We start from the raw sequence: 14,712 nt of genomic DNA, 5'->3' as shown, positions 1-14,712 counted from the left end.
CCTTCTCCTCCAAAAAGAAATTGTTCTGTTCTTAAACGATTTGACAAATACTCGAATTATCAATTGCTTGGCGTTGGGTAGAAGATAAGAACTCTTTTGAATGATTAAATTGGACAAAAACAGAAAAGGGTGAGGATTGCTTCAGTCCACATCATTGCACTTGCAAAATGCCATCTAAGGCAAGTTCATTTTCTTTATTAAAGCGTCTCTGAGAAGAATTTTGACAGAATGGCTGCCAACTTTTTGGATTGGTTACTAGTGTGATTCGATTGGTGTTGGAGAATGGAGAGGGAAATAAACTCAATAAGGAGTACAGACACATGCCAGAAATCATTAACATCATGGGCCAAGCCCAATTATTACACTAGGCTTCAAGGAAAGAGTGCATGCCAAGCTCATAAAGATGAGAGTTGGACTATTATTTCTCGGAAACCCCACTTTTTTTATAAAAAAAAATCGGACTCCACTTAATGCCAAGAATATATTTTTATTAAAAAATAAACATTCTTTTCATTAGTAAATCTTACCATTTCCAAAAATTTTCTCTCTTAAATCTTTTTTCTTTTTGAAATCTTTGGTATCTCTATTTCTATTTTTCTCTTCAAACTTTCTCTCTCTAGAATATTAAAAATCATTAACTTTCAAAAACAAAAATAATCAATTTGAAGAAAAAAACAAATATTAATGTTTTTAATTTGTCAAAACCAATTGTACAAATGAGAGAGAGAGAGAGAGGAATAAAAGTAATTAATAAAGGGTGCCAATAGTCCAACTATGCCAGCTGAGCGGTAGGAATCAGGACTCAATCCCAGCCAAGCCCATATCTTACGCAGTGCTAGAAATTTGGAATCAGCTAACTTTCTTAACGGTAAATGGCACGCATCATTGACTTGGTGAACGGTGAGAACGGTGATTGTAATTGTTTGTACACTCATAGAATGTATAAGCTAAGAAAGGATTATTGTATTAGCAAAAATTTAAGATGTTACAGATGAAGATAATCAATAATTAATTTAGATAGTATTTACTGACATCCCCTTCGCAAGGGTAAGAAGGAAACGAGTAAGGGACTTTTTGGCATGTACAATTTTTGAATCTACTTGTCCCTGTTCTCCCTCATTTCCATCAGCAATAGCCTGCCTTTCTTGAACGGAGAGGACTCCCCTAACAAGTTTCCGCAATTCCTGTCAAAATAACATAGCTTAGTAAGAACATATATGGTCCACTTTTAGATCAACAGCAATTGCATGGCTTATATGCTTAATACAAGCATACTTATTGAAATTGGTTCAATAGGGCAACAATGTTTAGATGATTAGGCAAGGCTGAAACTATTGCCTCTTGTTAAAGTTTCAATTGCACGAGACTTTATGGGATGAAACACACTTGTATGGAAGTTCATCATTTCAGATATAGATAAGTGGTTGAAAAGGTTTCTAGTTATAAAAAATGTGCTTTCATTTGATATTTTAATTTATCATCCCTAAATCAGAGAGACCTCTTGGGCAACAGCAGTGGATAACTAATGCATTAAAACTTGTAAACCAGCTATTACCTGACGATCAAAATCAACACTCTGAACTGAATATACTTCATTCGTAATGCTAATGTCCTTATTGATCAGGCCATCATACCATCTTGTTGCTATATTGACATACTCCTGCAATTCCTGAAAACAATGCTTGAAAAGTAAGGATAGGATGATATATATCTTGAAGGATTCCGCTAGTTTTTTAAGTTCATCAAGTTTTTCAAACTATAAGCTGATTTGGATAGTATAGACTAATTGAACTCGTGGGGTCCAACATGGAGCATTGACGGTCACTTAAACAAAGAGAAGGTGCAATACCTCTTCTTCCTCTTCTTCTTCTTTCTCCTTCTCATCCTCGGATTCTTTGGACTGCTGATTGTTGTCATCCTGAATGTTTTGCATATTTGCAGCAGCTAAAGCCTGCAGAGTAGCGTGATCCCCGACTTTTGTAGCTTGAATTAAACCTTCCATCAACTCAGGTTCAACTTCCCGCAGCAGTTTTCCTAACACACATTTCACCATTCAATTAAGAACACAGGCCCCACAAACTGTAGAAAAAAAATGAATTATTACTTCACAGGGATCAATTTGCAGTTTTTATTTAATGGCTATGACTATCTTGAAATTGCTCTAAGGTAGAGCACGAATTACAACCATATACGCAAAGTAATAAATAGTAAAAAATTCATTATAACTTTGATCGCGTGGTTAGAAAAGGTGCTCTGCCTTAAAACGGTTACAACGTAGCCGGAACCTTATTTAATTATTATTAATTTACCTATATAATTAAACTGCCTCCTTTTTCCTTCTTTAACATCAGGCCCTAGTCTCTGCGACAAAAACACAAGCACCTTATCCTCTGCCGCAATGAAAACTCCCTTCCAAGGCATATTTAAAAAAGCAAAGATAACATAACAGCTAACCAAAAAAAAACTTTATAGAAGCACCTTAACTAGCATTATAGCATCGAGCACATCTTCGTCGAGAGAAGCCACGCTATAATTTAGGGAAAAACACAAAAAAAGAAAAAAAGACAAAGCGTTAAAGGTTGAAATTTGAAATTGTAATTTGCAGAGAGGCGTAGTGTTATTTTAGAATTAGAATAGATTTTGACGCGTACCTGAGAATTCGTTTAATTTGAGGAGTGGAGAAAGCGGCAATTTGCATGCCCCAACGGACGGCGCGGCGAGCGTCGCGCTTCTTCTGGTTGCGGCTTTTCTTATCGTCGGAATCAGAGTCAGTGGCCGAGTTATCTTCATGGGAATTCAACGGTGGAGCATTCCTTGGTTTGAGTGCGCGTAAGCGGTTATGGACGTTACCGTGAGAGGAAGGTGCGGATGTTGCGGAGAAAGAAAGCGACGTCGTTTCTTCAGTGGCTATTGGTGTTCGTCGCAGAAATGAGGAGAAGAAATAGTTGAGCGGAGCACGATGGCAACAATGTTGCCGTAGTTTTGGCCATTGCATTAAAGGCCGTACCAGTCGAGCCATCCCCGTCTCTCTGTATTCAAGTATGCGAGCCGACTAAAAAGTCTCAGGCAGCGAACTATAGGGGATCAGTCACCAGTGTCTTTCAAAAAATAAATTTATAAAAATATATACATACAATATGTGACGATTTTATCATAGGAGTCGGGAGACTCAGGAATCAGGCAGGAGATAGATAATTAGTTCGGTTGGATTTTTTGGGCTGGATCTCGCCTTGGTCGTTGTTTCGGGTCGGGCCTGTTGCATTTGCAAGAGCATGATAGTGCATAGGGGAACGATCAGTCTTAACAGCCTGATTGCAGCATCCACTGCCCGCTCGGCACTTGCATGTCATATTGGATTTGTTGAGATTTTTTCAGCCAAATACTTATAGATTGAAAATCAAGACAATTTTATTTTGTCAATCGCAGTATGAAATTCTACAAATTACAAAAATAATTAAGTAGGTAGAAGAGTGACATTATCTTCAAAGTGAAAGTAGCTCCTTGGTTTACAGCTCTAGTCAGTGTTGGCAACTTGGCATTAAATCAAGCAGAGACGTACAGAGGGCTTAAAAATAAAGAACTCGTACTTCTAGAATTACTGAATTACAGGCGGTTAAAAATGCTGCCTGGCGCCTGATGTAACTTTCAATTGCAATCATGCCATAGGCCGTATTTACAAAAAGATTAGTAGTGATCCCGGGATTTAGAAGTTTAAAAAAAAAAAAAAAAAAAAAAAGAGTCGGGGGCACCAATCTTGTTATTTCCTCATCAATTTAGCAGCCCTCCCTTCCCATGATCCCATCAGAGATCAATTTCCCAATTCCCATGCTGCTTTTATAGCCACAAAAATCTATGATTTGGATGAATTGGCCAATGTAATCACCAGACCAGACATTACAAATGGGAAACTCAATGGCCTTAAAAGAGAATTAATGCATACGCTTCAGTCTTCGCGTACATTCACGAACTCCTATGCTGAATTCTCAGTTTGACTGTTAGCTGCAGTATCTTTCATTTATGTGAAAGTGAAACCATGTTCTTTACAATGAACTCGACTTACCTGTCGTCCCATGTTCAAGTATGCACCATGATGCCTCGTTTTTAATTTGTATTTGGTTCCTAAGTGCTCTGATCAACACAGGTTTTAAAACTTAAAAATCAAGACAAAATTCTTCATCAATCTCAAATCTCAAGGTAGACAAGTTTGCTTTATTGTTGACATTTCCGCAATTCCAGGCTGTAAAAATGCCGCCTGCTTCAACTTTCAAATATAATCATAATATATTTAGAAGAAGGCATCAGACGTGCATACGCGTCAAGGGTAGGGTAGGGTGGTGTGTAAGCACAGGCATCCAACTGTTTGCATGTTTCGGATCTGCTCTGTACAATGAAACTCATCCGTCACTGCGGAGTTCAAGCCTCCATGATTTCGTGCCTCCTAGTTTTTAATTTTAAACGATTCTCGGGCTCAGGAGTAATGTCTTGGCATTTTAAGAAATTAATATAAAGGTCACATTCTTTATCAATCTCAATGCAAATAAATTTCCTTTATTGTAATTTATGACATTTTTATAAGGCTGATAATCAAGTCGAGGTAATTATTAGTATCCTTAGACGTGTAAAGTCATTGTCAAACTAAAAGAAAGACTTTGTACGTTGAGTTGAATGAGTAACTCGATGAAGAGAGAGGACATTCAGCTGTTTATTGCCATTCCCCCGTTAATTTCAAATTAGTTAGTCTTCGATCTCTTTGTTAACAGAGGAAACAGAAGCAGACTACTGGAGAATTCTGCGATTTACTCCGCAAAAGAAGCGATGTACAGAGAATTGAAAAAGGCTAATAACTGAACTTTTACATTGTACCCATTGCAATTGCAGGCTGTAAAAATGCCGCCTGGATTAACAAATTTCAATTACAATCATAAATAGCTACACGCGTTAGCATTAATCCCCAGACGTTAAAGGGCAGCATCTCTAATCCTAATTCCTGAACAGCTAAGATCATATAACATAATCTTGCAGTTGCAGCTATGTATTTTATTTTCTACCAGCACTGATCAGTCTCCCATGTCCGCCTTGAGTAGGCACAAAATCTTGAATTCGACGAAGTGGCCATCGTATTTGCCACTCCCGAGACCGCAAATGGGGAACCCGATGGCCTTCTTCGCCTGAAAAGGGTACGATCGTAGTCCGCACGCTTCTTGGGATCAGATAGAGTTTCGTAAGCTTCGTGTAATTTCATGAACTTATATGCTGAATTCTCATTTTGACTCTTAGCGGCAACATCCGGGTGCAAAACTCTTGCTAATTTCCGATAAGCAGTCTTGATTTCCTGACACGTGGCACCCGTCTGAATCCCCAGGATTTCGTAGAGTGAGCCGGGTCCAGGAGAAGTAATGTGATGATGGGTTCTTGTTCTCTCCGCCGTTGAGGCGCAAGCCGATGCCGATACGCGAAGTGGGCGGGGGCGGAATTTGACAGACGTGGGCTGTGATTGTGAATGAGTCTCGTTGGTGATAAATCCCGGGCCAATCAGATGGGCTGAAGATGCAAGAGTAGACATGATGGATTGAATCGATGATTAGATTACTTCTTGTGTTTTGTTTTGAAGATGAGAGTAGTACCGGAGAATAATTGATGATTGAGTTCGTTAATTTATAGGACGTTGGCCTGGGGATTCATTTAACCATGGTTAGTTTAGTCGCGTTAACGAATCATAGCATTGACCTATCCAATTACGTTGGCCTGGGGATTCATTTAACCATGGTTAGTTTAGTCGCGTTAACGAATCATAGCATTGACCTATCCAATTGGATAGTTGGATGTGCATGCTGACTCAGTGGACAGTCGGTGTCCAAGAAAAAATCATTCGCCACGTACACAGCATAGGGTCCGTCCGTGACAGTGACTCGGTCTCGGCAACATCCGACTCCTCCATGAATCAATGAAAATTAGATAATAGCAGCCGTGTGGACTCATACTGGTATTTTTGTTCCAACAAATTAGAAGGTTCTTCAGCTAATTACGAAGTGGTAACCTCAAATATCCAAGCTTTCTTTCATCCGAATAGCCAACAGTCGAAAAGGTCAAATCATGCTATAGCAGTAGATTTGTTACTTTGTTTCCAAATCCTTTTGTTACTTGTTCTTATCAGAGTCTATTGTATTGCGGATAAACAAAAGTAACGCAATGAGAATAAAAATTAGCTATGGCATTCTTTTTACAATGTTTAATTTATTTTTATGCTTGGCACGTTGCCACGTTATATAATAAGACTTTCAAAAAGACCAGAAAACAATAAAACTTTCCTTGATCGTTTCTAACTTTTTCTTATAGTTTAGATGGTCTGAAAGGGATCAATGCTGACATATAATGAGATTAGAGAAGCAAGTAATTTGAACACTAAAACTAAGAGCATCTTATTAAAAATCATGTTACCATTTAAAAAAAAAAAAGTAAATGTGTCTTTCTAGAAGAAAAAATAATTCAATAGTCCATAGATTAATAAAATTTATGTTTCAGTAGTCTTATTGAATATTGTTAGTTATTAAACTTCTCATCTAAATGATTAATTTACTAAATTATTTGGGCTTAGCCCAGGTGGCTAGAGCCACTCCCTCACAATTGCGAGGGAAGTGGTTCGATCCTCCACAGACGTATTGCGGGGGTTTAATTTAAATATTTTTTCTTGAAGTTCCAAAACTTGAATGAAGACAATTTTTCTCTTAAAATAAAAGTTGGATGTCCCTCGAATATTTGAGAGAATTATAAATCTGAGTGATATTATATCAAAATTGATATAAACAGATCTCAATAATTTATTTAGTGTAAATCATGAGTAATAGTTTTCTTTAAAAAAAATGATTAATTTTACTCATTGAATGGATGAGTTGTTATATTGATGAGTTCTAGAAGAGAACATATGAAATTTATCTGAAATTCTGTAAACGACAGGCGGCTGGCGGCACAGCTGGCAAAGCTGACCCAGCGATGACGTGACAACAATCCAATGACAAATTCGCACAAGGGGTCTTGTAGCAATCACGGCGGTGGAGAGGCTGCAACCATAAAAATCAAATTTTGTGGATTCATTTTTATCCCGAAACGAATACGAATATAATCATAACTTGAGATGAGAAATTATAGCTGGCTGCTTGTTCTTCTAGTTGATCCATTAAAGAAATTTGGATAAGGTGATGCGGATTCTTTGCATCTTATCTACTTAGCGGATAAAAGGTGGGCCCGCAAGCCGAAAAGTGGTCCATAGAATATGTGGTCGTGAGCCCTTGACCTTAACTCTAGTTATTCTAGGTTCCACCGCCCAAGTTCCTGCGTCTTGCACTGTGCTCCCATATTCTGCACCTTAAATTACGCGTCACGGTACCTCTTTTTTTTTTTAATTCAGTTAGAAAACCTGGTTCTAACGTTGTATATATAAAATATAAATTGAAGTTATCCTTACACGATCGGAATACAGAATTTAGCGGAAACGACGTCTTCGGTAATATTTATTATTTGGGTTTGTAAAAAATAGTGCTACAAATCTTAAGATTCATCTTAAATAATACGGCAATTATTGATTAAATGGTGAAATAACACATTATATACTATATCGTTTGAGATGAAATTTAAAATTAAAAGTTGGGATCATTAATTTTTATAAATGATAATAAGTATTTGATTGCGCATTAGTTAAGATACAAATTAAAATAAATGCAGGATTATTGACAATATAAATGGGTATATTATTATTATATATTAACAAAAAATTACAAATAAAACCTAACAAAATCTAAATATAGAGCATAATAAGAATAAACTCTCTCAATCATACAACCACATCCTACATGAAGAGATTCAAACTCTTTTTATCCAAGGTAAGAAGAGGAGGGGCTGACTAATTCTATCAAAAGTTGTTTACCATTAAAAGAAAGCTTACATTACGAAGCTATTAATATATTGAAAATCTTGGTTATAGATTTTATATGTCCGTTTATGGATATATTAATAGTTTAATTGCTCTGATTTTATGGTGTTCCAAAGAGGTCCCGGATGCAAACCTCGAGCGCCGTTGGTTAGTTGATTTTTTATCAAGAAAACTAGGGTTAATTTTTTATATAATTAAAAAAATTATTTAAAAGTGTATAATATTTTCATAAACAAATAGTCTGTAACTCCATTTTTCACTGTTTATCTAGCCTCTTATTTCTTGTAAAATTTAACTATAGTGATCAATTAAATAATACTGCTTAAACTTATATAAACTTATATGTTCACATAATTTAGTAATAATTAATAATATTTTGGCAAAATTAGTCAGTATCTCTTCTCATTATTATGTAGTCAAACAGTTTTCATATAACTTTAATTTAACTAAATAAAAGCTATTGACTTGAAAAAAAAAAACCCATTGAGTGGATTAACAATTTTGTTATTTTTTTCCCAAAATATTTCGCGAGGGTTTCATGCTCTTCTTGGAGTAAAATTCAAAATAAGATTTTCTTTTACAGTTTGAATTCTCCACCGGGGATGATAACTTGATAAGCATTCAACTTGAATTATTGAGTAAATATATAGTGGATTGATATAACTTAACTCACCCGTCTGTCATCGAAGAATTAAAGGACACGCGACACGTCCATAATTAAGGGAATGTGAGTTCTATGTCATTCTATCACATGGAGTCCACGTGAAAGAGGGACTAAAATGTGCTTTGGACACGTGTTGGCCCTCTGTACAGCGGGCGGTATGTTGCTGTAACCATTAGTCAAGGAGAAGCCAAGTCAGAAGCTTGACTTTCGGTGCTTTTGGTAAGAGACTTCAATATTAGAGAAATTTCTGAACAATAGAAATCCGTTCACTTTTTCATTTGGGTGCACTCGAAATTTCCGACTGAAGGTACATAAAACCTTGAATTGTCCGAATTTAAACGACTGAGGAAGAAATAGATGGAGAACTACATTTGTTTATTTCATAAGCCTTGAAGTTGATTCATTATTTTTGAAGATTTTTTACTAATTGAATTTGAGCATGTATATATAAAGTGTCTGACTACGGTGCAACGGTGGTACCGTATTACCATTGCATCCAGCCGTTAAATCTACTTAAATAGATGGATTCATTGTAATCCAACAGCCGGGTGCAACGTTGGCACCGTGTCACCGTTGCACCATAGTTTTCTCCATATATAAAAGATACTCCAACACTCTAATAAGAATTTGTGTTTAAAAAATATTTTGAATTTATATTTCTTTTGACTTCTTATGAAGTAGCTAAAAGATCATTTCTCCATCTTTTTCGCATCTATGATTTTGTAGTCCAAGAAACACGAAATTAGTGGAAGATTTTCATTATGGATCCCAATCTTTACTATTCATTTTATTCGTTTGATTTTATATCTTTATATTTAATAATCGTTTTTGTTTGTATCTAAATTCCCAGCACATAGTTTAATTAATAACCACGTACGACTTACTATTAATATTTTTGGATTTAATCATTGATTATCTCTAGATCTTTCGTATAAATTATTGTGTGCCTATTGATCTCTAATTTGGAGTTAATATAAATTACATCTGTATTAATGTTTAATCCGAAATTAATTATATGAATTAATAATAATGACTGGATACATGATGGCTATATTCTTGGCACTTATACTGATCAAGGCCATTTTCTTTTTTAACACTTCTGGCTTGACCGCCCGACGCCCGTGCCCCAAGCCCAGATAAGATTAGCATGAAATTGGCCTTTGAGTGCGGGCGTGTGGCCTAAACTAACTTTGACCCGCAATTGGCAGGAGTAATGCTATGTATCCTCAATTTATCTTCCATTTCTTAATTAACCCATATTTATTTTATTAATTTTCAGGATCCTAATATTTGAGTCATAATTTAATTTTTTTAATGTCATGTCTCATCCATTTATTGCATAATAGATTTCATTACTTATAAAATTACTTAACCACCATTTAACGAATGAATACTATATGGGTTGGGACTCAAATTGATATTTAGATGTTAGAATGTCTATCGTACTCTCTTTCATTTGCTTTCTCTCTTAAGCAACGACGTCTCCTTCACCACTTTTCTTCATCACCATTCCTATCTTCATTCATATCACTATTGATTATATTTTATACCCACATTTTAAACGTAATTTTTTTCCATATTTTTTTACACCCAAAATTTATAAACCATCTTTTTCATTTTTAGAAACAAAACTTAATAATTTAAATTGAGAAGAAAATAATCATGCATACGTAAGGATATGATCATAAAAATGTAAAATTTTTTTAGTACTTAATTTCAAATTTTGTGTTACTTTTTATTGTAATGATGAGGAGAATGTTGAACAATGTTCAGCAAATATCCCATTAACAACCAACATTGTTCGGCAGATATCCCCTTAACAATGTTCAGCAGATGCTGTATGAAAATTTTAGGGTGTTTGCATGGGTTAAGAATTGTAGTCTTGTATGTGTTCAACTTGTTCATTTATTTTGGTATGCAAATAAATACGATCTAAGTTTTTAAACTCTAATACCTATTTGGCTTTAAAAAAATATAATATCTATAGGAGTTCTGCTGGGGAATTGAGTGACGTTGATTTCAAACAAAATTTGCAAAATAAAGAACGTAATTCTCACTTGGAGTTTTTTGCTTGTTTGCCCGTTTATTATTATTTTTTTCATTGAATCTGGGCCTTCTGGGGGCTGAAATCTTATTGGGCTTCAGCCTACGCAACAACAAGACTAAATAACGGTGTTTGGTTTTCTCACTTCCTCCCTAAATTTATTAAGCTTAATACTGGAACTGGAAGTATGAGAAATTCTAAAATACTTATGACGTATTACAATCAATTGATGCATGCATGATATGTGTAATTGAATTTAATATAATCACTACTTACATGATAATTTTTTAAAATAAATATACATGTTTCGTAATCAGTGGCGGATCTAGCTTGGGACCGGTGGGGACTTAAGTCCCCACTAAAAAAAAAAATCTTTTACTAACTAATTTGATTTGCCAAAAATTTCTAATAAATTTTTCCTAAGCCCCCACTAATTTATATTCAAGTCCCTAATACATAATTATACTTAAATTCTCACACTCTAAGTTTTTAAAACAAATAAAAAGAGATGGGCTTTGCAAACTAAAATCAAGTCCATAAATATTAATATTAATCAAATTTTTAAACAGCCTACAATAATATTGATAATGAAGTTATAATGCAACGTTATCAATGTATGAAAACTCATAAAGGATAATTATAAACATCTATTGAAGTATGATAAATCTTTTAAATTTATTATTTATTACTTTTTTAATTTTTTTTTATCGCCATTGAGTAAGCCCCCAGTCAATCAATATGTTGTCTCTGCCCTGGTCATAATATCATTTACTTTTGTATGGTTGACATATTTTAAAATTTCTTCTGAAAGTATAAAGTCGGCAGTAAAACAAGTCACTAACATCTATAACTCTTACTGGTCATTATTTGTTAATAGAATACATCATGTTAGGGATGGCAATGGGCACCGCCCGCAGCAGGTTTGCCATTACCAAACCCAAACCCGTACAAAATTTAAATTACCAAACCCACCTGCAACCCGCAGCGGGTTTTAATTTTTTTACAAAAATCCACCCGCAGCGGGTTTTAATTTTTTTACAAAAATCCACCCGCAGCGGGTTTTAACAATTACCAAACCCGCAATGGTATCCGGTGGATTTTTTGCGGGTTTCCGTATTTAAAATCACAAATGTTTAATATATAAATTTATAATAATAACCTCAAATTCCATATAACATACTCAATTTTATATTTAAATAATGTAAATGAAAAATTAAAATTTCCACATCAATTCAACACAAATTCTCAAATTTAAGTATAAATTACACAAATCCATTTAAAAAACACAAATTAGTATCTAAAAATAATAATTACATTTCATATTATCATTTAAAACAAGCTCCAATAGAAGATATTCATTTCATTCACCACCATAAGCACCCATTCAACACAATGCCTATAATAATAATTAAGATTAATATTTTCAAATACTAATTCGAAGGAAAATGCCTTTAGTTTTCTTTAGATTATGACTTTAGAATAGGATATAGGCCACATACACACATATACAACTTTGAGCCTTTGGCTATTTGGTAATTTAATTAATGACATTATTTTCTTTATACATTTTTAGATTAAAATTAAATTAAAAATATTTGAAAAAAATATTGCGGGTTTGGTGGATATCCATGCGGGTATCCAGCGGATATAAGGTTAATACCAAACCCACCTGCATCTATGTGCGGGTGGTAATTTATAATACTAAACCCGTCCGCAACGGGTAAAATTACCCGCAACAGACAGGTTTTGGAGGGTGGGTTTAGGCGGGTTTACGGGTTTACGGGTACAATTGCCATCCCTACATCATGCTATTACTCCTTCCTAATTGAAGGCCGAAAATAATTTAGTACTGATACGTTTCTTGGTGTTGCCGACGATACGGTGCAATCCGTGTGAATAACCGCAACATTATTCCTGGTCCATTTACTCAACCACTCCGAGAATTTGATCCTCTCATTGGAGATTGGTATAATTCTGATCACTGGGTAAGCTTATGATACAAGTCATATGACATTAAAAAATGATATCACTTATTATGTGTAATGGAGAAATAAAATGTATTCCTACAGGACATGAGAGCATCACTTGATGTTGGAAACTCTTTTGCCCCTACCGGATGGGATCCTCATCAATGGACTCTAACCTAATCAAGCAATTTTTTATTTTGAACCAGGTGACAATCCTTTTGGGGCGCAGATTGTTTTCATTTATTAATATCATATGGCTTCTGCTATTTTTTGAAGCATTTTTATTCTTCATTGTGTGTTGCAGGGGCTACTTACGGGCTAAGGATTTCAAACATTGGCTTGAAAACAACTATAAACTTCAGGATTCAGGACCATTTACTATTGCTGGTGGAGACTGAAGGGTCTTACACTCTTCAAAATTTTTACAGCAGCTTGGATGTTCATGTTGGCCAATCTTACTCAGTCTTAGTAACGGCTAAGAATTAAACTAATGGTGTGTCTTTTTACATGGCTACAAGTTCCCGTTTCGCACCTTTTGAGCTATTTGGCATCGGCATAATACGCTATCCAGGCTCTGAAGCAGACCCTTTTGGCCCTCTTCCATCAGGGCCACACCCTTTTGATTACATATTCTCAATGGAACAGGCTCGTTCAATAAGGTAATTGAACACGAATCACTCACCTATGCCTAAGAGTGAAACATGAAACAATCGGGTTGAATTTTTTTTTTTTTTTGGTTGTTCTTAACAGGTGGGATTTATCAGCAGGAGCTGCTAGGCCTATCCTCAAGGGTCATTTCATTATGGAAGCATTAATATTTCACGCACATTGTTCATAAAAAAGGGTCTTATGTATGATCTCGGAATGAAACTCCGATATACACTCAATGGAATATCATTTGTGCACCCAGACACGCCATTGAAGTTAGCTGAATACTTTCAACTACCTTATGATATAGCGTCTGTCGATATTTCCCCCGACTCTGACTCCCCATTTTTAACTTTCCCTACATTGGGAACTTCAGTTATCAATGTCAATTGCCATGACTTCATCCATATCGTTTTCTACAATCCTCTTTCATATTTGCAATCATACCACATCGATGGCTACAATTTCTTTGTTGTTGGGTGAGCCAAACTTGCAGTTCTTTTCTACCTGGCTTAACAAAAATGTACTTGGTGACATTGTGTGATGCAATTTGCTTTACAGAATAGATCGGGGGCCATGGGACGAGAGTAAGATGGCAGTATACAACATGGTTGACGTTGTGTCTCGTTATACGGTTTAGGTTGATTTGTCAATTGAGTTGCATAATTAAACTTGAATTATGTGTAACTGTCAAGTTAATGTTGTGACATTGTACTTGTGATTATTGAGCAGGTTTATCCATTTTCGTGGACGGCAATATTGATAAAGTTTGACAATCAAGGGACGTGGAACTTGAGATCACAAGATGCAGAGAGTTGGTATCTTGGGCAGGAGCTATATTTAGAGTTAAAAGTGTTGGGGAGGATGATCCCTCAACAATTCCTGAAGCAGTCGCAGCTCCAATTCCGGCAGCAAATATCATTAAATGTGGAAGGAAGGCCTGCTAATTTATATCATGACTTTTAAAAATATTTTTTTAATGGACCTTTGCGAATGTTGCCATTCTTTCAGTAGCATAGGATATATTTAGCTATAGTTAGATTTGTTGGTTTGTTAGTTTATTAGCTTATTTATTTTCCACTAACGGTAGGAATACTGATCATATGGAACCAAATTGTGTGATAGCCAATGGCGTTGTCTTCTGGGAATTTTGTTGCATGCCTTGAGTTGTAAGCATTGTATTTTTCTTCAACCATTGATCTTTTAGAAATAAAATGAACCGTAAAGAACAAGAAGAGTACTTTACTATTCTTGCTACAAAATTCCTCTTTTTAACACCAGTTTAGTTTGATAAAATATACGACAACATAGTCACGTCTTGGTTATAAACAACTAAATGTCGCACTTATATAGATGTTTTGGGGGACAAGTCGTTCGATTTGATAGCGTGATTGAGAAACCATGGCTTAAACTTGGGCCTTGTGGGCGTGAAGACGCTATCCCACATCGCTCATGAATAAAG

General features: G+C 35.4%; 3 protein-coding genes across 3 annotated transcripts; 1 reads left to right on the top strand and 2 right to left on the bottom strand.

The window, feature by feature from the left end:
* Positions 1-941: 941 nt before the first annotated feature.
* LOC102607340 (uncharacterized) lies at positions 942-3,456 on the bottom strand. The gene is made up of 6 exons (XM_006473606.4): positions 2,652-3,456; positions 2,479-2,527; positions 2,310-2,361; positions 1,850-2,034; positions 1,556-1,669; positions 942-1,184 (listed from the first exon to the last, which is right to left on the bottom strand). Exons 1-6 carry the CDS (start codon positions 3,017-3,019, stop codon positions 1,014-1,016), a joined length of 939 nt encoding a protein of 312 aa, XP_006473669.2. The 5' UTR covers positions 3,020-3,456; the 3' UTR covers positions 942-1,013.
* Positions 3,457-5,044: 1,588 nt separating this feature from the next.
* Positions 5,045-5,563, bottom strand: LOC107176357 (chaperone protein dnaJ 11, chloroplastic-like). The gene has a single exon (XM_015528764.3). The coding sequence runs from the start codon at positions 5,561-5,563 to the stop codon at positions 5,045-5,047; it is 519 nt and encodes a 172-aa protein (XP_015384250.2).
* Positions 5,564-5,688: 125 nt separating this feature from the next.
* LOC102627350 (monocopper oxidase-like protein SKU5) lies at positions 5,689-14,467 on the top strand. The gene is given in 7 exon segments (XM_052441374.1): positions 5,689-5,766; positions 12,879-13,261; positions 13,353-13,381; positions 13,384-13,729; positions 13,812-13,890; positions 13,983-14,088; positions 14,091-14,467. Coding segments are annotated over 7 exon segments (1,128 nt in total). The 3' UTR covers positions 14,198-14,467.
* The last annotated feature ends 245 nt before the right edge of the window (positions 14,468-14,712 follow it).

The sequence above is a fragment of the Citrus sinensis genome, chromosome 5 (assembly GCF_022201045.2).
Source record: "Citrus sinensis cultivar Valencia sweet orange chromosome 5, DVS_A1.0, whole genome shotgun sequence".
Classification (NCBI taxonomy): domain Eukaryota; kingdom Viridiplantae; phylum Streptophyta; class Magnoliopsida; order Sapindales; family Rutaceae; genus Citrus; species Citrus sinensis.
The sequence above is the reverse complement of the archived record's forward strand: the minus strand, read 5'-3'. Positions and strand labels throughout refer to the sequence as shown.

Excerpts from the sequence above, each read along its gene's own strand:
- LOC102607340 (XM_006473606.4), bottom strand. The coding sequence starts at position 3,019 with ATGGCTCGACTGGTACGGCCTTTAATGCAATGGCCAAAACTACGGCAA. Across the intron at positions 2,035-2,309 it reads GAGGCAGTTTAATTATATAG|GAAAACTGCTGCGGGAAGTT; the intron begins GTAAATTAATAA and ends AATGTGTGTTAG. Across the intron at positions 1,185-1,555 it reads GTGTTGATTTTGATCGTCAG|GAATTGCGGAAACTTGTTAG; the intron begins GTAATAGCTGGT and ends TTATTTTGACAG.
- LOC107176357 (XM_015528764.3), bottom strand. The coding sequence starts at position 5,563 with ATGTCTACTCTTGCATCTTCAGCCCATCTGATTGGCCCGGGATTTATC.